The following is a 24426-nucleotide window of genomic DNA, read 5'->3' as shown; positions in this document are numbered from 1 at the left end:
ACAAATGGGAACCTCCTAAACACGTGATTTTTAAGTGCGGAAGTTGTGATTTAAAAAGACGAAAGAAAACGTGAGTGAAGAGTCGTTTTTTCACGGGTGGAAAATAACCATTATGGATGACGAGGAGGAGACCTACAGACTATGGAAAATCCGTAAAACAATCATGCAGGTAAATTGTACAATTGAGAACACTTCATTCCAGGCAGTCGGTTTACAACATAGCTGGGGTGGTCTCACTACGCATATTCTGTTGCAAAACGTTTCGTCTCTTGCAAAACGTTTTGCAACAGAAACCGTTCAGTCTTGTCTCTCTTCCCCACTCAATTTAACCCCCTATTTAACCCCCTTACTATCTCAGCAGAATACATTTGTACGCCAAGCTCAGCTGAACCAGGCATCCGTTCGGGCCAGCTTTCGGGTTGCTAAACTGATAGCAAGCAGCGGTAAGCCTTTCACTGACGGAGAGTTTGTTAAGAAATGTATGGATGCTGTCGCGGAGGAGGTGTGTCCCGAGAAGAAAGATGCATTTAATGCCGTAAGTCTGTCGGCGAGTACAATCACCAGACGCGTTGAAGAAATCGGGAGTAATGTATATGCCCAGCTGCAGCAGAAGACGAAAGAATTTGACTTTTTTTCATTAGCACTGGATGAGAGCACGGACGTGCAAGACACAGCGCAACTGCTCATTTTTATTCGTGGAGTTAGCGCAAACTTTGAGATATGCGAGGAGCTGGCAGCCCTCCAAAGTCTCAAAGGGACTACAACGGGAGAGGATATTTTTGACAAAGTGTGCCAAACCATGGAGAAGTTGGACCTGGACTGGTCAAAGCTAGCTAGCATCACGACTGACGGGGCTCCTAGCATGGTGGGCGAAACTCGCGGTCTAATAGGACGCATGAACCGGGAGTTGGAAAAAAGGGGTCTCACCGCCCCGCTACGAGTCCACTGCCTAATTCACCAGCAAGCACTGTGCTGCAAAGTGTTGACGTGGGATTCTGTAATGAAGGTTGTGGTGTCGTGCATAAACTTCATCAGAGCAAAGGGACTTAAACACAGGCAGTTCCAAGAATTCCTGTCTGAACTGGAGTCTACGCACGGAGATGTGCTGTACTACACAGAGGTCCGATGGCTGAGCCGGGGCAGAGTTTTGAGGCGTTTTTACGAGCTGCTACCCGAAATTAACGCATTTCTTCATTTAAAAGACAAAACGGTCCCAGAGCTGATCGACCCAGAATGGAAATGGCACCTCGCATTTTTAACAGACGTGACAGAAATACTTAACAGCCTTAACTTGCAGCTACAAGGCGAGGGGAAACTCATTTGCGACATGTATTCACACATAAAAGCATTTGAGGTGAAATTAGCGCTGCTTTTGGAACAAGTGAAAAAGCGCAACTTCGTCCATCTTCCTGCTACCCAAAACCTGTCGACAGAGAACCCAGCGGTCCCGTTCCCAGCTGAAAAGTGCGTGGAAGCACTGGAAATGCTGAAGGCGGAGTTCGGTGTGCGATTCAGTGAACTACATGTTCATGCAAAAGAAATCCGTCTTTTTCAGAACCCCTTTGTTGCCGACATTGATGAAGCCCAGCCTTCATATCAGTTTGAGTTGGCTGAGTTACAGAACTGTGATGTTCTGAAAGACGCATTCAAGCCCAACAGTCTCATTGACTTCTATGCCGCCCTCCCAAACGACACATATCCAAACATCAAAAAACACGCAATGAAAATGTCCACAGTTTTTGGCAGCACGTATATCTGCGAGAAAACCTTTTCTCGCATGAAACTGCTGAAAACTCCGATGAGATCAAGATTGACAGATGAACATTTGCATCAGTGCTTGAGACTGGCTGTAACTAGAATGGAACCTGATATTCAACTTCTCACCAGCCAGATGCAGGCCCACAGTTCACACTGATGAACATACATAGGTAAGCTCACTTTTCTGACTTGAATGAGTCATTCTGAGCATAAACAAATATAATCATAATAAAATCTACTGGGATAAAATCCATCTTTACAACCATACTGGTAGTGAAATGTATTGTGCTGTGTAGGTGCTGTATCACTTAGTTCAGTTTCTCAACCTGCTTCCTTTGTGGTTTTCACAGGGAAGTTGATGAGAGAGAGCTGCAAACAGCGGTGTCTACAAGCCTACTGGAACCTACAAAAGGATTATAAGGAAGGAACACAAGAACTTTAAGAGACTGCTCATATGTGTCAGAGAGATTCTGCTCTGACAACTGAGCTGAACTTTTATCTGTTAAGATTGTGCATGGCACAACAGAAAGTTAATGTTCCATGGCTTTTTTTTCTATGAAGAACCCAGAGAGAGTTATTTAGTTATTATTTATTTCATAAATAGTGTTATTTATTTCCTGTTTTTTCTGTGAAGAACTCAGAGAGGGTTATTTAGTTATTATTTATTTCATTAATAGTGTTATTATTTGTTTCCTGACTTTTTTTCTGTAAAGAACCTGGAAAGGGTTATTTGGTTATGTGTGGCTTTCTGGAAAACAATAAATTTTTTAAGCTCCCCTACGATCGTCACACTTTTTCTGTTACAAACTGACACCGGCCCCCCATCAGAGAAGGGAAAAGTTATGTGGCCCTCACAGGAAAAAGTTTGGGGACCCCTGCCCTAAAAGGTTAAATTCAGTGGTGGAAAAAGTACCCAATTGTCATACTTGAGTAAAAGTAAAGATACCTTATTAGAAGATTACTCAAGTAAAAGTGAAAGTCACCCAGTAAAATACTACTTGAGTAAAAGTCTAAAAGTATTTGGTTTTAAATATACTGAAGTATCAAAACTAAATGTAATTACTAAAACTTACTTTTACTTTTGATACTTAAGTATAAATCATTTCAAATCCCTTATATTAAGAAAACCAGATGGCACTATTCTTGTTTTTTATTTATTTATGGTTAGCCAGGGGCACACTCCATCACTGACTTAATTTTCAAACGAAGCATTTGTGTTTAGTGAGTCCGCCAGATCAGGGGCAGTAGGGATGACCAGGGATGTTCTCTTGATAAGTGCGTGAAATTGACCATTTTCTTGTCCTGCTAAGCACACAAAATGTAACGAGTAGTTTTGGGTGTCAGGGAAAATGTATGGCGTAACCCTGTAAAGAGTACATTATTTTCTTTAGGAATGTAGTGAAATAAAAGTTGTCAAAAAGATAAATAGTAAAATACAGATACCCCAAAAAACGACAAGTAGTACTTTAAAGTATTTTTACTTAAGTACTTTACACCACTGGTTAAATTGATACACACCTTGCTCAGTTGGTAGAGCATGGCGCTTGCAACGCCAGGGTTGTGGGTTCGATTCCCACAGGGGGCCAGTATGAAAAATGTATGCACTCACTAACTGTAAGCCGCTCTGGATAAGAGCGTCTGCTAAATGACTTAAATGTAAATGATAGGGTTAGTGTTCCCACACAGCCATATATCCATGTTACAGCGCTCATTTACGGAAAACAGATGGAAGACAAGAGGCGACCACCTGTGCTAGCTACAGTGGGGGAAAAAAGTATTTAGTCAGCCACCAATTGTGCAAGTTCTCCCACTTAAAAAGATGAGAGAGGCCTGTAATTTTCATCATAGGTACACGTCAACTATGACAGACAAATTGAGAGAAAAAAATCCAAAAAATCACATTGTAGGATTTTTTAAATGAATTTATTTGCAAATTATGGTGGAAAATAAGTATTTGGTCACCTACAAACAAGCAAGATTTCTGGCTCTCACAGACCTGTAACTTCTTCTTTAAGAGGCTCCTCTGTCCTCCACTCGTTACCTGTATTAATGGCACCTGTTTGAACTTGTTATCAGTATAAAAGACACCTGTCCACAACCCCAAACAGTCACACTCCAAACTCCACTATGGCCAAGACCAAAGAGCTGTCAAAGGACACCAGAAACAAAATTGTAGACCTGCACCAGGCTGGGAAGACTGAATCTGCAATAGGTAAGCAGCTTGGTTTGAAGAAATCAACTGTGGGAGCAATTATTAGGAAATGGAAGACATACAAGACCACTGATAATCTCCCTCGATCTGGGGCTCCACGCAAGATCTCACCCCGTGGGGTCAAAATGATCACAAGAACGGTGAGCAAAAATCCCAGAACCACACAGGGGGACCTAGTGAATGACCTGCAGAGAGCTGGGACCAAAGTAACAAAGCCTACCATCAGTAACACACAACGCCGCCAGGGACTCAAATCCTGCAGTGCCAGACGTGTCCCCCTGCTTAAGCCAGTACATGTCCAGGCCCGTCTGAAGTTTGCTAGAGTGCATTTGGATGATCCAGAAGAGGATTGGGAGAATGTCAGATGAAACCAAAATAGAACTTTTTGGTAAAAACTCAACTCGTCGTGTTTGGAGGACAAAGAATGCTGAGTTGCATCCAAAGAACGCCATACCTACTGTGAAGCATGGGGGTGGAAACATCATGCTTTGGGGCTGTTTTTCTGCAAAGGGACCAGGACGACTGATCCGTGTAAAGGAAAGAATGAATGGGGCATGTATCGTGAGATTTTGAGTGAAAACCTCCTTCCATCAGCAAGGGCATTGAAGATGAAACGTGGCTGGGTCTTTCAGCATGACAATGATCCCAAACACACCGCCCGGGCAACGAAGGAGTGGCTTCGTAAGAAGCATTTCAAGGTCCTGGAGTGGCCTAGCCAGTCTCCAGATCTCAACCCCATAGAAAATCTTTGGAGGGAGTTGAAAGTCCGTGTTGCCCAGCGACAGCCCCAAAACATCACTGCTCTAGAGGAGATCTGCATGGAGGAATGGGCCAAAATACCAGCAACAGTGTGTGAAAACCTTGTGAAGACTTACAGAAAACGTTTGACCTGTGTCATTGCCAACAAAGGGTATATAACAAAGTATTGAGAAACTTTTGTTATTGACCAAATACTTATTTTCCACCATAATTTGCAAATAAATTCATAAAAAATCCTACAATGTGATTTCCAGATTTTTATTTTTATTTTTATTTTTTATTTTATTTTTCTCATTTTGTCTGTCATAGTTGACGTGTACCTATGATGAAAATTACAGGCCTCTCTCATCTTTTTAAGTGGGAGAACTTGCACAATTGGTGGCTGACAATACTTTTTTCCCCACTATCTAGCATGCTCCGAACACCTGTGTGTAAGGGAGTGAACGTTATTTCTAATAAGGGTTACATGGAGAAAATCGGACCTCTCTGAAATTAAAATGGATGGCGTCCCCATCAGTAAAATATTTTAACTAAACCCTCCCTGAACGCTTGAAAAAAACAACAAGTGACCCTCCCCTATACCCAAAATAATAATTCAAACAAAGTGGATAGCAGAGAACATGTCTACCGTTTACCCTCACTTCTTGGACAGACCATGGCCCAGATTCACAAAACACTTCTTACGAAAAGAAAAAAATAAGTTCATAAGATAGTTAATAAGTGCAATTCCTCAACAATATCTTAAGATTTAATGATTTTCTTACGAACTTGTAAAATATATTCTCACAAATATCTTAAGATTGTTGTGTTAGCATATTTCAATCTGAGATTACTGTTCTAAAACATGTTGTTGGGTTTAAAATAATCAATACTGAAACTTTCAGATGAAGTTTGAATGAATTAAACATGTTAAATTGCTTTCATGAGCTTATTCTCTCACTGCCCTGAGTTTAAGACAAGGGTTTAGCTATCTTGGAATTAAGAACATTTCCAAGAACAAATCCAATAACTTTATCTTCAAGAATCTAATTTATTCTTCACTTTTTGTTTAAGGAGAAACATAAGAAATAACGTAAGAACATTTCCAATAACCTTTTTGAGGAATAGTAACTTTGTTTTACTTTGTTCAAAAGTCTATAGTTAGGAAGACATTTCTTCTTAAGAACGTTTTGTGAATCTGGGCCCAGAGCCTTAGATATGCAGTTTTACAAACTGTTATTAGTCCTGTAAGCATTAAACGGCAAGGTAGGAATTTTTATAGCGCACAGGGCTGCGGGCCAGAAGGCCACCATGGACAAGAGTAGGGGTGGAAAGATCTCCTTTACAGTAAAAGCATTGCATGAATCTAGCATTGTATTTGCAGGTCAGAGAATTTTCTTTTAATTAAAAAAATCATGCAATTCTACGTAATTTTACATATTAGCAGAATCTTTTTTTAATACCACACAAATTACTGAAATTACAGACTAAGAATGGACAGAGAGAGGCCTATAGTTGAAGTCGGAAGTTTACATACACTTAGGTTGGAGTCATTAAAACTCGTTTTTCAACCACTCAACAGTTTTGGCAAGTCGGTTAGGACATCTGCTTTGTGCATGACAGAAGTCATTTTTCCAACAATTGTTTACAGACAGATTATTTCACTTACAATTCACTGTATCACAATTCCAGTGAGTCAGAAGTTTACATGCTCTAAGTTGAATGTGCCTTTAAACGGCTTGGAAAATTCCAGAAAATGATGTCATGGCTTTAGAAGCTTCTGATAAGCTAATTGATATCATTTGAGTCAATTGGAGGTGTACCTGTGGATGTATTTCAAGGCCTACCTTCAAACTCAGTGCCTCTTTGCTTGACATCATGAGAAAATGAAAAGAAATCAGCCAAGACCTCAAAAATAATTGTAGACCTCCACAAGTCTGGCTCATCCTTGGGAACAATTTCCAAACGTTCATCTGTACAAACAATAGTACGCAAGTATAAACACCATGGGACCACGCAGCCGTCATACCGCTCAGGAAGGAGACGCGTTCTGTGTCTTAGAGATTAACGTACTTTGGTGCGAAAAGTGCAAATCAATCCCAGAACAACAGCAAAGGACCATGTGAAGATGCTGGAGGAAACAGGTACAAAAGTATTTATATCCACTGTAAAATGAGTCCTATATCGACATAACCTGAATGTCCGCTCAGCAAAGAAGAAGCCACTGCTCCAAAACTGCCATAAAAAAGCCAGACTATGGTGTGCAACTGCATATGGGGACAAAGATTGTACTTTTTGGAGAAATGTCCTCTGGTCTGATGAAACAAAAATAGAACTGTTTGGCCATAATGACCATCGTTATGTTTGGAGGAAAAAGGGGGTGCTAGCATGCCGCAGAACACCATCCCAACCATGAAGCACGGGGGTGGAAGCATCATGCTGTGGGGGTGTTATTCTGCAGGAGGGAGTGGTGCGCTTCACAAAATAGATGGCATCATGAGGAAGGAAAATTATGTGGATATATTGAAGCAACATCTCAAGACATCAGTCAGGAAGTTAAAGCTTGGTCACAAATGGGTCTTCCAAATGGACAATGACCCCAAGCATACTTCCAAAGTTGTGGCAAAATGGCTTAAGGACAACAAAGTCAAGGTATTGGAGTGGCCATCACAAAGCCCTGACCTCAATCCTATAGAAAATGTGTGGGCAGAACTGAAAAAGTGTGTGCGAGCAAGGAGGCCTACAAACCTGACTCAGTTACACCAGCTCTTTCAGGAGGAATGGGCCAAAATTCACCCAAATTATTGTGGGAAGCTTGTGGAAGGCTACCCGAAACGTTTGACCCAAGTTCAAAAATGTAAAGGCAATGCTACCAAATACTAATTGAGTGTATGTAAACTTCTGACCCACTGGAAATGTGATGAAAGAAATAAAAGCTGAAATAATTCATTCTCTCTACTATTATTCTGACATTTCACATTCTTAAAATAAAGTGGTGATCCTAACTGACCTAAGACAGGGAATTTTTACTAGGATTAAATGTCAGGAATTGTGGAAAAACTGAGTTTAAATGTATTTGGCTAAGGTGTATGCAAACTTCCGACTTCAACTGTATATACATATCCTTTAAAAAAATATATTTCCCTTTATTACTTTCCAACCCCACCACCCCTCCCCTAATTGGAGTAAACTAGTGAACAACAACGCTTAGGCCTCTACTTCCAGCTTACACATACTATATACATTTTATGGACACAGTCAATTTTACAATAATTCTAATTTGTTTGTTTTTACTCCTGAACTTCCTCTACCCTCAACCTATCCGATCATTTTCATGATGTCCATCCGATTTGCTTCTATATGCCATATCTTTCTAACTGTGCTCGTTCACAAAAGCTCTCAACCTATAACCTATATACTTATTATGGACACAGTATGCTTTACATTAGTTCTCTTGTTGTTATTAGTCCCATCCTTCAGTTCCATTCAACACCTCCCATCTATCTCTTAACACCATCCATATTGGATTTCTATACTGTACTGTGATGTTTCACAAAAGTTTTGAACCCTTCTATTCTCATTGTTTCTACAGATTGTAAATTGAAAATAAACATTTTTGCTAAAAGTATTATTATATTATTGATCGATTGACTATGACTTTTCAGATCACCCAGTAGTTGCAGGGTTGGCTCTAGGTAAATATTGCAATCCTTCAGCCATTCCTGGACCTGTGACCAAAAACAAGCTACAAATGGACAGTACCAAAACAAATGATCTAATGATTCTGTCTCTTTGCAGCTAAATCTGCAGAGCTGGGAAGATTGTATCCCCCATATAAATAACATTCTATTGGTAGCAATAATTGTAAATAATTTAAATTGAAAGATTCTAAGTTTTGAATCCGGTGTCATTTTGCGTATCCGTTCATAAACACTATGCCATGGAATCGGTACGTCAAAAATCTCTTCCCAACTATTTTGCAATCTATATTGGACGGCTGTCAATCCTTTGGTCCTTAAATGAAACTGGTATACTTTTTTATTTATCACCATTTTCTTTAACCAATTATATTATTTGATGGAGGGCCGACAGACAAGTTCCTTTCTTTTTCCACTTTCCTCTTCCATTTTTGCGGTAATGCGGCAATGATTTGGTTGTAATTTTGGGTAGAGCAGACATTTCCATATGTTTTTGTTAGCTGCGTGTTCGACAACTCCATCAGTCCTACCTATAATATAATTTACAAAGATTATACCTTTTTAAAACATTTCTTCAAAAACGAATGGTTTTTTATCAATTAGCATAATATTTGTTGCATTATTTGTTCTGTCGTTTCTGGAGGATTAAATTGAAATTGCAACCAACTTTCTATGGCTTGTTTTAGAAATGGTGATATTTGGGTGATGAATTCCTTTTCAAATAACTGAAAGTGAGAGGTTGTCATCTGATTAAAGGGGAAAAAGGCCATTCTTGAACATGGGGTGAGACAATCTTACTAATTTGCTAGAGAACCAGTTAGGATTTAAGTCTAATTTTTGTATGACTGAAGCTTTTAGTGATAGGTCTAATGCTTTAATATTTAATCATTTCTTTCCTCAGAATTCATATTCATTATATAAAAAGGCCCGTTTAATTATGTCTGGCTTGCCGTTCCATTTTTTCTCTCATATAATTTAAAAACTGTTCGCTAGATGTAGGCAAGAGCATAAGCAAATAGGTAAACTGGGATAATACTAAAGAGTTAATCAGGGTGATTTTTCCACAAATAGACAGGTATTTACCTTTACATGGTAGCAAGATCTTATCTATTTGTGCTAACTTTCTATTAAAATGTATTGTGGATCATTTATTTCATTTGGGATATGTATTCCGAGTATATCCACATCACCATCAGACCATTTTATTGGTAAACTACATGGTAATGTAATAATTGTATTTTTTAGTGATCCAATACGTAAAATAGTATATTTATCATAATTTGATTGTAATCCAGAGAGGTTAGAAAAGGTATCTAGATCCTCATCAGACTATTCTTGATTTAATCATGTCTTTACATATACTAAATAAGATATGTGTGAAATTAGTTTTGATTTAGAATGGACCATTATCATGCACCTGTCTCGAAACAGGGGCACGGGAAAAAATACATGTAATCTCTGCACTTATATCGTGAATGGAGGACGCTTTTCCTGTGGTTCATTTCCATGCCAGCTAGGTAGGCTATACTCCTGTTGTAAAGATAAGCGATGTGCTTAATTTTTGCTAAGTTGAGAAATAAATATAGTAGGCCTAGCCTATAGAAAGCTGATGGGATCCTCCTCTTTTTAATAGAGGCCATCACTCTGTTTTCTTGCGTAGCCTATAGATATGTTGCGCAACATGAGCTCATAGGCTCTCATTAAGTGTTTGATTACATTATTGATTACATTTGCATTGAAGTCAGTGATCAGAGGGACAATAGAGTGCTGAGTACCAGGCAGTTAGCAAGTTTGGTAGGCTACTAATGACCATCAGCAGCATCAGAGCTTGGAGAAGCCTAATTACCGTGACTAAACGGTCACGTGGAATTTGACTGCCTTAATGACTCGTGACCGCCGGTGTGGCGGTAATACGGTCACCGCAACAGCCCTAGTCACGTCTTTCCCAGGTATTTTACAGCTTGTTTCTAGCATTGCGGACCAAAGCGCTGTTATAGATCCCTTTATATAATCGGATCAGTTTTATTTACTTCAAAATATCTAATCAAATGTTATTGTTTGCATACACATGTTTAGCAGATGTTATTGCGGGTGTAGCGAAATGCTTGTGTGCCATCTCCAACAGTGCAGTAATATCTAACAATACACATCTAAAAGTAAAATAATGGAATTAAGAAATATTAGGACGAGCAATGTCGGAGTCCGGAATATATATATGGGATGTATATAATAATATGCCATTTAGCAGACGCTTTTATCCAAAGCGACTTACAGTCATGCGTGCATGATTTTTTTTTTGTGTACGTGTGGTCCCGGGGATCGAACCCACTACCTTGGCGTTACAAGCGCCGTGCTCTACCAGCTGAGCTACAGAGGACCACTTGTATATGGGATGTATCGACTATATATGGGATGTATAGACATTATGGACAGTATGTGGATAGAATATATAGTATATCTGAAGAATATGTGGATAAAATAGTATACTGTATGTACAGTAATAGTTGAATAGGATGGACTTGACTAGAATACAGTATATACGAAATGGGTAAAACAATATGTAAAAATTATTAAAGTGACTAGTGTTCCATGTCTATGTACATAGGGCAGAAGCCTCTAAGGTACAGGGATGAGTAACCGGGTGGTAGCTGGCTAGTAACTGAGTTCAGGGCAGGGTACTGGGTGGAGACTGAAAAACAGCTTCTCTTAGTCCCAGATTTGATGCTCCTGTAATGACCTCACCTTCTGGATGATAGCGGGGTGAACAGGCCGTAGCTCGGGTGGCTGAGGTCCTTGGTGATCGTCTTGGCCTTCCTGTGACACTGGGTGCTGTAGATGTTCTGAAGGGCAGGCAGTGGGCTGACCGCACCCCCCTTTTGGAGAGCCCTGTGGTTGCAGACGGTGCAGTTGCCGTACCAGGCGGTGATACAGCCTGAAAGGATGCTTTCAATAGTGCATCTGTACAAATTTGTGAGGGTCTTGGGGGCCAAGCTGAATTTCTTCAGCCTCCTGAGGTTGAAGAGGCCCTGTCTGTGTGGGTGGACCATTTCACGTTCTCCACTGCGGCCCCGTCGATGTGGATGGAGTGGGCTCCCTCTGCTGTTTCCTGAGGTCCACAATCAGCTCCTTCGTTTTGTTGACGTTGAGGGAGAGGTTCTTTTCCTGGCACCACTCCGCCAGGTCCCTCACCTCCTCCCTGTAGGCTGTCTCGTTGTTGGTAATCAGGCCTACCACTGTTGTGTTTTCTGCAAACTTGATGATTGAGTTGGAGGCGTGCGTGGCCATGCAGTCATGGGTAAACAGGGAGTACAGGATGGGGCTGAGCACACACCCTTGTGGGGCCCCTGTGTTGAGGATCAGCAAAGTGGAGGTGTTGTTGCCTACCTCCACCACCTGGGGGCGGCCCGTCAGGAAGTCCAGGACCCAGCTGCAAAGGGCGGGGTTCAGACCCAGGGCCCCGAGCTTAATGATGAGCTCGGAGGGTACTATGTTGTTGAAATCTTAAGCTAACAAGAGGTAGGCCTGTGCTTTTTGCCATTTTCTTTAATAAAAGGTAGGCCTATGGTATACCCTTTCAATTCGAGTATTGGTTTTAACTTAACAGCCCTTCACTGACATGGAGGTAGGCTATTTAAAGAGTGCATGGTGGGTGGCGGATTTGACTGACAAATCTATGGATATAGCAGCCTATAGCCTAATTTCGTCTTGGAAGAAATAGGCTCGAACACAAAGCCCTCTTGTTGTTAGTAAAGTCTAATTAAAATGAAGACTGTTAAAATGAATTATGCCTATTCGAATTTGCCCACTTCCATTTCTTATTGTGGTCCTCTGTAGCTCAGCTGGTAGAGCACGGCGCTTGTAACGCTAAGGTAGTGGGTTCGATCCCCGGGACCACCCATACACAAAAAAAATAATAATGTATGCACGCATGACTGTAAGTCGCTTTGGATAAAAGCGTCTGCTAAATGGCATATTATTATTATTATTATATTATTATTATTATTATTATTATTTATTATTATATTATTTATTATTTATTATTATTATTATTATTATTATTATTATTATTATATTATTATTGATTGTGCCTCAGCTGCTACTTCAAGTTTCGGCACCACAATTGAAGTTAGTCAAAACTGGCTTATTGTGAGGTCAATAACTCTGATAAATACATCATGGGCAAGAAACATATTGTTTTTTATTAAATATATTAGGGCTGTCCCCAACTAAAAAAAAATCTTAGTTGACCGAAAGTAGTCTGTACTTTCAACCAATCGATTGGTCAAAATTTTGAACTGTGTATTTTTCCATATATAGACACACCCTATGTGTTTTAATAAAATCAACTATATGCATTGAGCTTGTCTGATGCTTTAAGCTTACGGTTTGATGAAATAAGACAAATGCCTCGAGGGCACCAGAGATCTAGATAACCAGAAGAAATAAAACTTAACCTGACCCAACTATTCTCTTCCCGCTCCTGCTGGCTTTTGCAGATTCTGCCATTACTCTCCTGAAGTTGCCGGTAATAGGCGACACGAGGAGTCGGCAACCTTTCTCATGTGGAATGCAAATTTAGCTTACCATTTCTACCGAAGTCAGGGCATTCATACTTCTTGCGCTTCGCGGAGCAGTGCAGAACTGTTGTCGAGGAAGTGAGTTTGTTTTCTACAGGATGTACCGCCCCCACCTACCGTCAACCAATCACATCATTGCGGAGCTATACAGAGCCCTCTGCATTGTCACAAAATTTGGGAGGCGCATGGCGATGCGATAGGAAGCTCGATTTGGCATCTGCATGCCTCTGGAGGCTCTGCAATTGCGTCACCCCCCCCATATTGAGCCTCCGACCACATTTTCAGATCAAGCATAAGTTGGCTTTTAGTCTAGGCCTCTACAATGGATCAGTTCACTGAGATGGGCGCAAATATATATACAGTGCCTTTGGAAATTATTCAGACCCCTTGACATTTTCCACATTTTGTTAGGTTACAGCCTTATTCTAATTTTTTTTATTTTTTTTTATCTTCATCAATTTACACACAATACTCCATAATGACAAAGCAAAAATGTTTGTAGAAATGTTTGTTACTTTATAATAAATAAAATACAGATATCACATTTACATTTACCCTTTACTCAATACTTTGTTGAAGCACCTTTGGCAGTGATTACAGCCTCGAGTCTTCTTGGGTATGACGTCACAAGCTTGGCACACCTGTATTTGGGGAGTTTCACCCATTATTCTCTGCAGATCCTCTCAAGCTCTGTCAGGTTGGATGGGGAGTGTTGCTGCACAGCTATTTTCCGGTCTCTCCAGAGATGTTCGATCAGGTTCAAGTCCGGGCTCTGGCTGGGCCACTCAAGGACATTCAGAGACTTGTCCCGAAGCCACTCCTGCGTTGTCTTGGCTGTGTGCTTAGGGTCGTTGTCCTGTTGTAAGGTGAAACTTCACCCCAGTCTGAGGTCCTGAGTGTAGGTTTTCATCAAGGATCTCTCTGTACTTTGCTCCGTTCATCTTTCCCTCGATCCTGACTAGTCTCCCAGTCCCTGCCGCTGAAAAACATCCCCACAGCATGATGCTGCCACCACCATGCTTCACCGTAGGGATGGTGCCAGGTTTCCTCCAGACGTGACGCTTGACATTCAGGCCAAAGAGTTCAAACTTGGTTTCATCAGACCAGAGAATCTTGTTTCTCATGGTCTGAGAGTCCTTAGGTGCCTTTTGGCAAACTCCAAGCGGGCTGTCATGTGCATTTTACTGAGGAGTGGCTTCCGTCTGGCCCCTCTACCATAAAGGCCTGATTGGTGGTGTGCTGCAGAGAAGGTTGTCCTTCTGGAAGGTTCTCCCATCTCCACAGAGGAACTCTAGAGCTCTGTCAGAATGACCATCGGGTTCTTGGTCACCTCCCTAACCAAGGCCCTTCTCCCCCGTTTGCTCAATTTGGCTGGGCGGCCAGCTCTAGGAAGAGTCTGGCTGGTTCCAAACTTCTTGCATTTAAGAATGATGGAGGCCACTGTGTTCTTGGGGACCTTCAATGCTGCAGAAAGTTATTGGTACCCTTCCCCAGATAGCAAAGGGTCTGAATACTTATATAAATGAGATATCCGTTTTTTTTTTTTTTATACATTTGCAAAAATGTCTAAAAGCCTGTTTTCGCTTCATCATTATTGGGTGTTGTGTGTAGATTGCTGAGGATTTTTATTTATTTAATCCATTTTGGAATAAGGCTGTAACGTAACAATGTGGAAAAAGTCAAGGGTCTGAATACTTTCCAAAGGCACTGTATATTTGTTACTGCTCGACTAAAATAATCTCGGTAGACCAACAGCCTAACGACCAAACAATCGACCGGTCGACTAATTGGGGTCAGCCCTAAAATCAATTATAGTAGTAGCAAGGTATCAAAGTTGACCTCCTGTCCTCCTCATCGTCGCTCTCTCCTTCTCAAACTGAACAGAACATAGGCTATAGGCTAGTCCTCCTCCTGAACTGCCACATTAGCCCTACACAGCACAGCAGCCCTACACAGCACAGCCATTGGTTAAGCAGCACACAAAAACGTTTTTGATCAGCAAGAGCAGAGCAGGCCGGGGCTCAGGGTTGGAATATCCATTGCAGTGTGTAATGCAGTCTGGTTTTATTTACACTATCCCAGCAGCTATCTTAAAAAAATATAACTTTGCTCTGTGCTTCTGTGAGCATGCACTTCGTAGCCTATAGGATATGGATCATTTGATTGAGACCACACTAAATAGCCTATAGGCGCAATTGATATTGCACACCCAGAGGATAATCAGATGAGGGGCGGCATTGGGCACACATCAATATATAGCCTAATAAGCAACTAATTCTAAAACACTGAGAAATATTGAAAATTACAAATTACATGACCCTCCCCTGGCATAGATTAAAATAAAATAAAAACTAAACCCTCCCCTTGACTGAGATTAAAAAGCAAGACCCTCCCCCATTTTCCTCCAGGTAACCATTCTGTAAATTTCGATCCGTCCCTAAGCGTAACTCGGGAAGTGTAGCGGAAGTCTCCCGAGTGGCGCAGTGGTCTAAGGCACTGCATCGCAGTACTAGCTGTGCCACTAGAGATCCTGGTTCGAATCCAGGCTCTGTCGTAGCCGGCCGCGACCGGGAGACCTATGGGGCGGCGCACAATTGGCCCAGGGGAGGGAATGGGATGTAGCTCAGTTGGTAGAGCATGGCGTTTGCAACGCCAGGGTTGTGGGTTCGATTCCCACGGGAGGCCAGTATGAAAAATAAAATAATGTATGCACTCACTAACTGTAAGTCGCTCTGGATAAGAGCGTCTGCTAAATGACTAAAATGTAAAAAATGTAAAAATGGAAGTGTAGTTTCGTTGGATGGAGGCACCCATTGCTGTATGGATCTGTGCAAACCTGCTACAGTAAGTGCATCTGTGCAAACAATATTATGAAAAGATATTTGGTTACAGAAGTGCCATTTCTTACTGATCTCTACAGCTTACATCCAACAACAACATCCTGTATTTTGGTATTCTGTTGCAAAAAATGTCTTAAACAGAAGCAAATAGAACGAAATGGGAATGGACCTACCTACATTTGTCCAATAGAAACTCTAGTTTTGCAACTAAAACAAGAGTTTCTATTGGACAAATTCAGGTAGGTCCCTCCCCATTTTTGCTCTGTTTAATTCCGTTTAAGACACATTTTGAAATAGAATCGGCGTAATGAATACCCCCTAGCTAGCTAGTATCGTTGGTACAATTACAGCATGAAGGTTTTCAGATACAATTAAAACATCGTAAACCATCTCTGGTTGTATCTTAATTTAGTGATATTTTAAAGGGCCAATTTGCGATTGCTACATACATTTTGAGACTTTTACATTCCCAAAGATTGATGAAGAATAAAACGTAGAAATGCCTCATGAGCTTAATTCAATGGATACCATTTTTATGTCTCAGCGTGCAGTTTGGGGATAATTTTAAGTTAGCTTAGCATAATTGTTGGAAGTCTGCAGGTACAGTAGCCAGCTCCTCTCAAAAGCAGGGAAATGGACCAGGTCCTCTCAAAAGCAGGGAAATAGAGTAGCTAACTCAAATAGATTATTCAGCTACCGGTAGCTAGCTAACTCCACTTATCTATTCAGTGTTCCCTTTTCACATAGTTGTGTCATGACCGAGGCTATCTAGTGACGCAGGATGAGTTGGACCAGACTCTGGACGAGTTCAAGAGCCAGTTTGGGGACAAGCCGAGTGAAGGGCGCCCGCGGCGGACAGACCTCACTGTGCTGGTCGCCCACAATGATGACCCGACTGACCAGATGTTCGTCTTCTTTCCAGGTAACTAGGAGACAAACAAACCCGAGTGCCACAGCACCATGCATGCATTTCCAAGATGTCACTAGCTATTTTCTAAAAACATATTTTGGACTGTGAACATCACTTCACTACAATTGTTGCCCAATCAATCAACATCTCTTTGTCCACAGAGGAGCCCAAGGTGGGAATCAAGACCATAAAGATGTACTGCCAGCGCATGCAGGAGGAGAACATCACACGCGCCTGCATCGTGGTCCAGATGGGGATGACCCCTTCCGCCAAACAGGTGGGGCAGGGCTGAGCCACTAAGCTGGTCTATGCAGGGTTTTTTCTGGATCAAATGGGGTTTAGGTGGCGGGTGTGTTGGGGGCGTTGCCAACAGTGTGGTCGCCAACCGAAATCTGAGGCCTTTCTGTTGGCCGAAGTGTCTAAATTTAGCTGTTTTAAAGCAAATTTCCTGCAATTCTACACATTTTGTCATGTGGCAGAGATCAAATATTGCAGTTTTAAAGACTCAAACGTTATATGCAAAGCTGTCATCAAGACAAAGGGTGGCTACTTTGAAGAATCTCAAATATAAAATATATTTTGATTTGTTTAACACTTTTTTGGTTACTATATTATTCCATGTGTTATTTCATAGTTTTGATGTCTTCACAATTTTTATACAATGTAGAAAATAGTAAAAATAAAGACAAACCCTGGAATGAGTAGGTGTGTCCAAACTTTTAACTGGTACTGTATATATCTTCTTCTTTTTTTTGGGACAGAGGTCCGGAAAAAAAACACTTAGGCGGCCCGCCCAAGACTTTTCTATGCAGAAAAAAACCCTGTCTATGGCAATTCTTCCTTCCTTCATGCTCGGAAGAATCACTGGTATAACGCAGTCATAAAGGTCCCAGCAGGAATTGCACTACAGCTAACATCTACTCATTCACGTCAGATACCTCCACGGAGCGGAGGAAGAAAATATACCTTTTTTCATAGTATTCTAACAGAGATGTTACTTTTCAAGTGGCCCCGTCCTAAACTAATCACCCATCCTTATCTAGGGGCCCGTAATGACTCTCTCTTGTTTCTTTCCCTCCAGTCGTTGGGGGACATGGCACCTAAATACATCCTGGAGCAGTTTCTACAACAGGAGCTCCTCATCAACATCACAGAGCATGAGGTATGTGCGCTAGTTTAGATGTAATCCACACACACAGTATCATGCCTAAAGGGGGCATTAAGGCCAAGCACCACAGGCTAAAATGACATTTTTGCATAAATTGTGACATTTGTTTTGGATTTTGGTCCATTAGTATTTTCAAAAAATTTAAATATCAAAAGGTTGAAAATGTGTATTTTCATTAGTTTATCATACATCCATAACTTCAAAGCTCACTACATTAAATAACATAATTTAAAAGCCCATTTCATAGAGAATGTTACAAACTGGGCTATACAGTGGGGAGAACAAGTATTTGATACACTGACGATTTTGCAGGTTTTCCTACTTACAAAGCATTTAGAGGTCTGTAATTTTTATGATAGGTACACTTCAACTGTGAGAGACGGAATCTAAAACAAAAATCCCGAAAATCACATTGTATGATTTTTAAGTAATTAATTTATTGCATGACATAAGTATTTGATCACCTACCAACCAATAAGAATTCCGGCTCTCACAGACCTGTTCGTTTAAAAAAAAGAAGCCCTCCTGTTCTCCACTCATTACCTGTATTAACTGCACCTGTTTGAACTCGTTACCTGTATAAAAGACACCTGTCCACACACTCAATCAAACAGACTCCAACCTCTCCACAATGGCCAAGACCAGAGAGCTGTGTAAGGACATCAGGGATAAAATTGTAGACCTGCACAAGGCTGGGATGGGCTACAGGACAATAGGCAAGCAGCTTGGTGAGAAGGCAACAACTGTTGGCGCAATTATTAGAAAATGGAAGAAGTTCAAGATGACGGTCAATCACCCTCGGTCTGGGGCTCCATGCAAGATCTCACCTCGTGGGGCATCAATGATCATGAGGAAGGTGAGGGATCAGCCCAGAACTACACGGCAGAACCTGGTCAATGACCTGAAGAGAGCTGGGACCACAGTCTCAAAGAAAACCATTAGTAACACACTACGCCGTCATGGATTAAAATCCTGCAACGCACGCAAGGTTTCCCTGCTCAAGCCAGCGCATGTCCAGGCCCGTCTGAAGTTTGCCAATGACCATCTGGATGATCCAGAGGAGGAATGGGAGAAGGTCATGTGGTCTGATGAGACAAAAATAGAGCTTTTTGGTCTAAACTCCACTCTCCGTGTTTGGAGGAAGAAGAAGGATGAGTACAACCCCAAGAACACCATCCCAACCGTGAAGCATGGAGGTGGAAACATCATTCTTTGGGGATGCTTTTCTGCAAAGGGGACAGGACGACTGCACCGTATTGAGGGGAGGATGGATGGGGCCATGTATCGCGAGATCTTGGCCAACAACCTCCTTCCCTCAGTAAGAGCATTGAAGATGGGTCGTGGCTGGGTCTTCCAGCATGACAACGACCCGAAACACACAGCCAGGGCAACTAAGGAGTGGCTCCGTAAGAAGCATCTCAAGGTCCTGGAGTGGCCTAGCCAGTCTCCAGACCTGAACCCAATGGAAAATCTTTGGAGGGAGCTGAAAGTCCGTATTGCCCAGCGACAGCCCCGAAACCTGAAGGATCTGGAGAAGGTCTGTATGGAGGAGTGGGCCAAAATCCCTGCTGCAGTGTGTGCAAACCTGGTCAAGACCTACAGGAAATGTATGATCTCTGTAATTGCAAACAAAGGTTTCTGTACCAAATATTAAGTTCTGCTTTTCTGATGTATCAAATACTTATGTCATGCAATACAATGCAAATTAATTACTTAAAAATCATACAATCTGATTTTCTGGATTTTTGTTTTAGATTCCGTCTCTCACAGTTGAAGTGTACCTATGATAAAAATTATAGACCTCTACATGCTTTGTAAGTAGGAAAACCTGCAAAATCGGCAGTGTATCAAATACTTGTTCTCCCCACTGTATCTATTAACTTACTTTTAAGAGATCCTGATTGGGTCTAAATAGGTGTTTGGCATTTGGTAGTCTAAATTCAGTGTGCTTTCTTTAACGGCCATTTCCCCAAAATCAGACTCTTCCCACACGCCAACACATTTTTCTCAGTCTCAGAAGCATCTGTACTCACCAGATTTAGTGTGGTTATCCTTAGACGTATTCTCCAGACTTGTACATAGGGAATTGCTGATATGTTGTAAATGTTTTATTCTAGATGACATTTTCTCCTGAAAAATGTGCCAAAATGCATTTTACGTACCTTTCTTTAGTATTTTACAGATAGAAAGATGAAAAAAGTATTTTCATCCACAATCTGCTATGTACTTAGCATTCGGAAAGTATTCATACCCTTTCCCCACATTTTGTTACATTACAGCCTTATTCTAAAATGGATTAAATAAGTAAAAATCATCAATCTACACACAATACCCCATAATGACAAAGCGAAAACAGGTTTAGACATTTTTGCAAATGTATAAAAACAGAAATACCTTATTTATATAAGTAAGTATTTAGACCCTTTGCTATGAGACTCGAAATTGAGCTCAGGTGCATCCTGTTTCCATTGATCATCCTTGAGATGTTTCTACAACTTGATTGGAGTCCACCTGTGGTAAATTAAATTGATTGGACACGATTTGGAAAGGCACACACCTGTCTATATAAGGTCCCACAGTTGACAGTGCATGTCAGAGCAAAAACCAAGCCATGAGGTCGAAGGAATTTTCCGTAGAGCTCCTAGACAGGATTGTGTCAAGGCACAGATCTGGGGAAGGGTACCAAAACATTTCTGCAGCATTGAAGGTCCCCAAGAACACAGTAGCCTCCATCATCCTTAAATGGAAGAAGTTTGGAACCACCAAGGATCTTCCTAGAGCTGGCCGCCCGGCCAAACTGAGCAATCGGGAGAGAGGGGCCTTGGTCAAGGAGATGACCAAGAACCCGATGGTCACTCTGACAGCATTCCAGAGTTCCTCTGTGGAGATGGGAGAACCATCTCTGCAGCACTCCACCAATCAGGCCTTTATGGTAGAGTGGCCAGACAGAAGCCACTCCTCAGTAAAAGGCACATTACAGCACCTAAAGGACTGACCATGAGAAACAAGATTCTCTGGTCTGATGAAACCAAGATTGGTCTGCCAAGTTTCACACCTGGAGGAAACCTGGCACCATCCCTACGGTGATGCATGGTGGTGGCAGCATAATGCTCTGGGGATGATTTTCAGCAGCAGTGACTGGGAGACTAGGGATCGAGGGAAAGATGAATGGAGCAAAGTACAGAGAGATCCTTGATGAAGTCCCGAGCACTCTGGAGCAGGTTCTCAGACTGTGGCAAAGGTTCACCTTCCAACAGGACAACGACCCTATGCACACAGCCAAGACGATGCAGGACCACTCAAGTCTCTGAATGTCCTTGAGTGGTCCAGCCAGAGACGGACTTGAACCCGATCGAACATCTCTGGATAGACCTGATAATAGCTGTGCAGCGACGCTCCCCATCCAACCTGACAGAGCTTGAGAGGATCTGCAGAGAAGAATGTGAGAAACTCCCCAAATACAGGTGTGCCAAACTTTTATCGTCATACCCAAGAAGACTCGAGGCTGTAATCCCTGCCAAAGGTGCTTCAACAAGGTACTGAGTAAAGGGTCTGAATACTTATATAAATGTAATTCAGTTTTGTATTTTTAATACAATTGCAGAAATGTCTAAACTTGTTTTTGCATTGTCATTATAGGTTATTGTGTGTAGATTGAGGGGGGGGGGAGAAACAATTTAATTCATTTTAGAATAAGGCTGTAACATAACAAAATGTGAAAAAAGTAAAGGGGTCTGAATACTTTCAGAATGTACTGTAAAAGGTGTCCACATGCTTTCCAGCCGAAACAGTTCGGAATAAACATTTTGTGACGTTTTTGTTCGTTTGGGAGCCGAAGTCTACGCCTCTTTATCGGTGATTGGTCAACAGTAGAGATTGTTCAATAAAGTCTTTATTGTCGTTCAACGAGAGACGACTTGTTTTCATGCACATTTTTCCATTGAGAAATACTGCACCAAACATCTTAGTTAGATGTAAAATTGCGAGACTAAGATATCCTCTGCAAAAATGTCAAAATTAATTATAGATTTCTTGAATTATCTTATATTAATTCTGACTATTTTGAGGAAGTGTATACTGGCTACGGCGTCTCAAAATGGACAAACAGTACTATTTCTGCTTGTTTCTCGTCTTTGTGAGCACACTCGTTCGGTTCGGCTAGGCGCGAGCCGAACTGAAGCATGCTGACTCCTTAAGTCCGGTCTTGGAGTGTCTTAACAAAATCAAACCAAAATATTTAGGCTGACTTCATCCAGTAAAATTAATTTGCGTGATATGTAAATATGCAATATTTAATGAGATCACATTTTCATATTTTAAAACAATATATTGGAACATTTGTATGTCCTTTGATCATTTTTGTAAAGTTCATGCAATCGACATGTAGGCACAAGTCGGACAATTTCTATACCCAAAATGCAACACATATTGAAAGATGATGATCAGCTGTGATCAACAATGGTCACCCAATGCATAAAACTGATCTGCTCAAACCAGCCCAATGTCTTTGTGCTACCTAAACAAAATATTATCTGTAATTATAAGTTATTTGATGTATGTGTCTTTCTCTTGTTCCCTATCTTCTTAGCTGGTTCCTGAGCACATAGTGATGACAAAAGAAGAACTGTCAGAGTTGCTGCTTCGATAGTATCCTTTTAGCACCGAATGCAGAATTATTTTTATACCATGGCATTACATAGTACATTTCTTTCTTAGTTACCATGTTCCACACTTACATGTTCCTAAGACACACACAAACAATTCATGAACATGCTGCAGTCATGATTTACTATTATGTTGCCTTAGTGATTCCTTGATTGACGTGTCAGTAAACTGAAGGAGAGCCAGCTACCCAGGATTCAAGCAGGAGACCCCGTGGCCAGATACTTTGGACTGAAAAGAGGACAGGTGAGACTCTCACACACACATAAATGACTGTGGTGTTTTATGTGTAATTTTTTGTTGACTCCTGTGTTGACCTGTCTGTTGTAACAGGTTGTGAAGATCATCAGACCCAGTGAGACTGCAGGAAGATACATTACCTACAGGCTGGTGCAGTAGACACACACACACAACAGCTTTAGATTATGGACCAGAAGGAGGGTGAAACCTGATGATTGTGGACAGGGAACAACTGAAGATGTTACATAAGAAGAAGAAAGAACATGCTCTCATCACTGTCTCCTAAGTAATAATAATATGCCATTTACCAGACGCTTTTATCCAAAGCGACTTACAGTCATGCGTGCATACATTTTTGTTTATGGGTGGTCCCGGGGATCGAACCCACTACCTTGGCGTTACAAGCGCCGTGCTCTACCAGCTGAGGTTGACTTTTGGCTCTGTAGTTTTTGTGTAGCTTGAGGTGAAAACTTCTGCATTAAAGTTTAGATTTTTTAAAATTCTTGTCATTTATGTTTGAAAGTACAAATCATTTATTTCAGAATAAGTTTATCCAATTGTTTTTAATGTCCAAGAGCAAGGCATTTTCACTTTGAGAAACACGTCCCACACAACTGATTGAAGCTGAATGCACACTGAACATTTATTTATTATTACCTCGACTGCAGTTACTGTTCTGAGGTGCAAAACAGTCCAAAATAGTGTTGACTGGTGAATTTAATGTCACTAAGGATATACAACAATCATGTTAGAACTGTAACAATATGAAAATACAAAACAAACGATAAGTTCTCAATGACTAGCACCCCGACCTGCAGCAGTGCTAAAGCATTGGTGTGACTACACAGAGGGCAGGCTAGAGCATAAACACGTACCGTATGAATACAGCATACAAGGGGTGTACAGAGAGAACACAAAAAGTGTAAATTGCACACATTTACCACACAAAAACACAATGTGACACATTCCTTCCTGGTATCTCACCAGGAAATTAAAACGAAAATAGTTTTGTGCAGCAGTTTGGCAGAACTGATTTAGAAAATCATACCTCACAAGTCATGCAAGGAAATGAACAAGTTCACACAACAGCAATATGATATTCCGTTATCCAGACAGTGTACTGACTGTTTTTCCTCAGTCAACACATTAAAACTAGTGATGGGGGGGGATGAATCAATATTTACATATCGCAATATTATTTTGGACGATATTATATCGATACTTTAACTAAGTATTGATTAGTAAAAACATTATAAAAAATAAACTTTTGTTTTGTTTTTGCTAGGTACCATTAGCTAGCACTAGTCAACTCTACCTGTGCCAAAACGCTGGTATTTTTTGTCCTATAGCTTGTTCTCCATCTTTTTTTTAAATAGTGAACCAACATGTTTTCAGCACTATTTCCATGACTGATCAAAACTAATTTTCTCATCTCTCTGCAGCAGACGTATAGAGAGCAATATGCTTGGAACATCAAATTGCAATAAAATCGCAGTATCGAATCGCAATACATATCGTATCGGCACCTAAGTGTTGTGATAATATCATATCGTGAGGTCCTTGGCAATTCCCAGCCCAAATGAAAACATATAAAAAGTTGGAATCACTTTCATTCCAACTCCA

At 41.0% G+C, this 24426-nt stretch overlaps 1 protein-coding gene across 5 annotated transcripts; it reads left to right on the top strand.

Annotated features, from left to right (window-relative positions):
* The first annotated feature begins 18 nt into the window (after positions 1-18).
* On the top strand, positions 19-23315 carry LOC121581159 (DNA-directed RNA polymerases I, II, and III subunit RPABC1). 5 transcript variants are annotated; one of them, XM_041896570.1, is made up of 7 exons: positions 19-169; positions 16571-16745; positions 16895-17010; positions 17815-17895; positions 22490-22548; positions 22731-22809; positions 22897-23314. In XM_041896570.1, the coding sequence occupies exons 1-7, from the start codon at positions 113-115 to the stop codon at positions 22960-22962; spliced, it is 633 nt and encodes a 210-aa protein (XP_041752504.1). In that variant the 5' UTR covers positions 19-112; the 3' UTR covers positions 22963-23314. The 5 variants fall into 5 exon arrangements, with proteins under 5 accessions (XP_041752504.1, XP_045080649.1, XP_045080648.1 ...); XM_041896571.1 differs by having other exon boundaries at positions 64-169; positions 16553-16745; positions 22897-23315; XM_045224715.1 differs by lacking the exon at positions 19-169 and adding an exon at positions 382-443 and having other exon boundaries at positions 16553-16745; positions 22897-23315.
* The last annotated feature ends 1111 nt before the right edge of the window (positions 23316-24426 follow it).

This window comes from Coregonus clupeaformis, chromosome 14 (genome assembly GCF_020615455.1).
Source record: "Coregonus clupeaformis isolate EN_2021a chromosome 14, ASM2061545v1, whole genome shotgun sequence".
Taxonomy (NCBI): Eukaryota; Metazoa; Chordata; class Actinopteri; order Salmoniformes; family Salmonidae; genus Coregonus; species Coregonus clupeaformis.
Note: the sequence above shows the minus strand (reverse complement) of the source record. Positions and strands in the feature narration are given on the sequence as shown.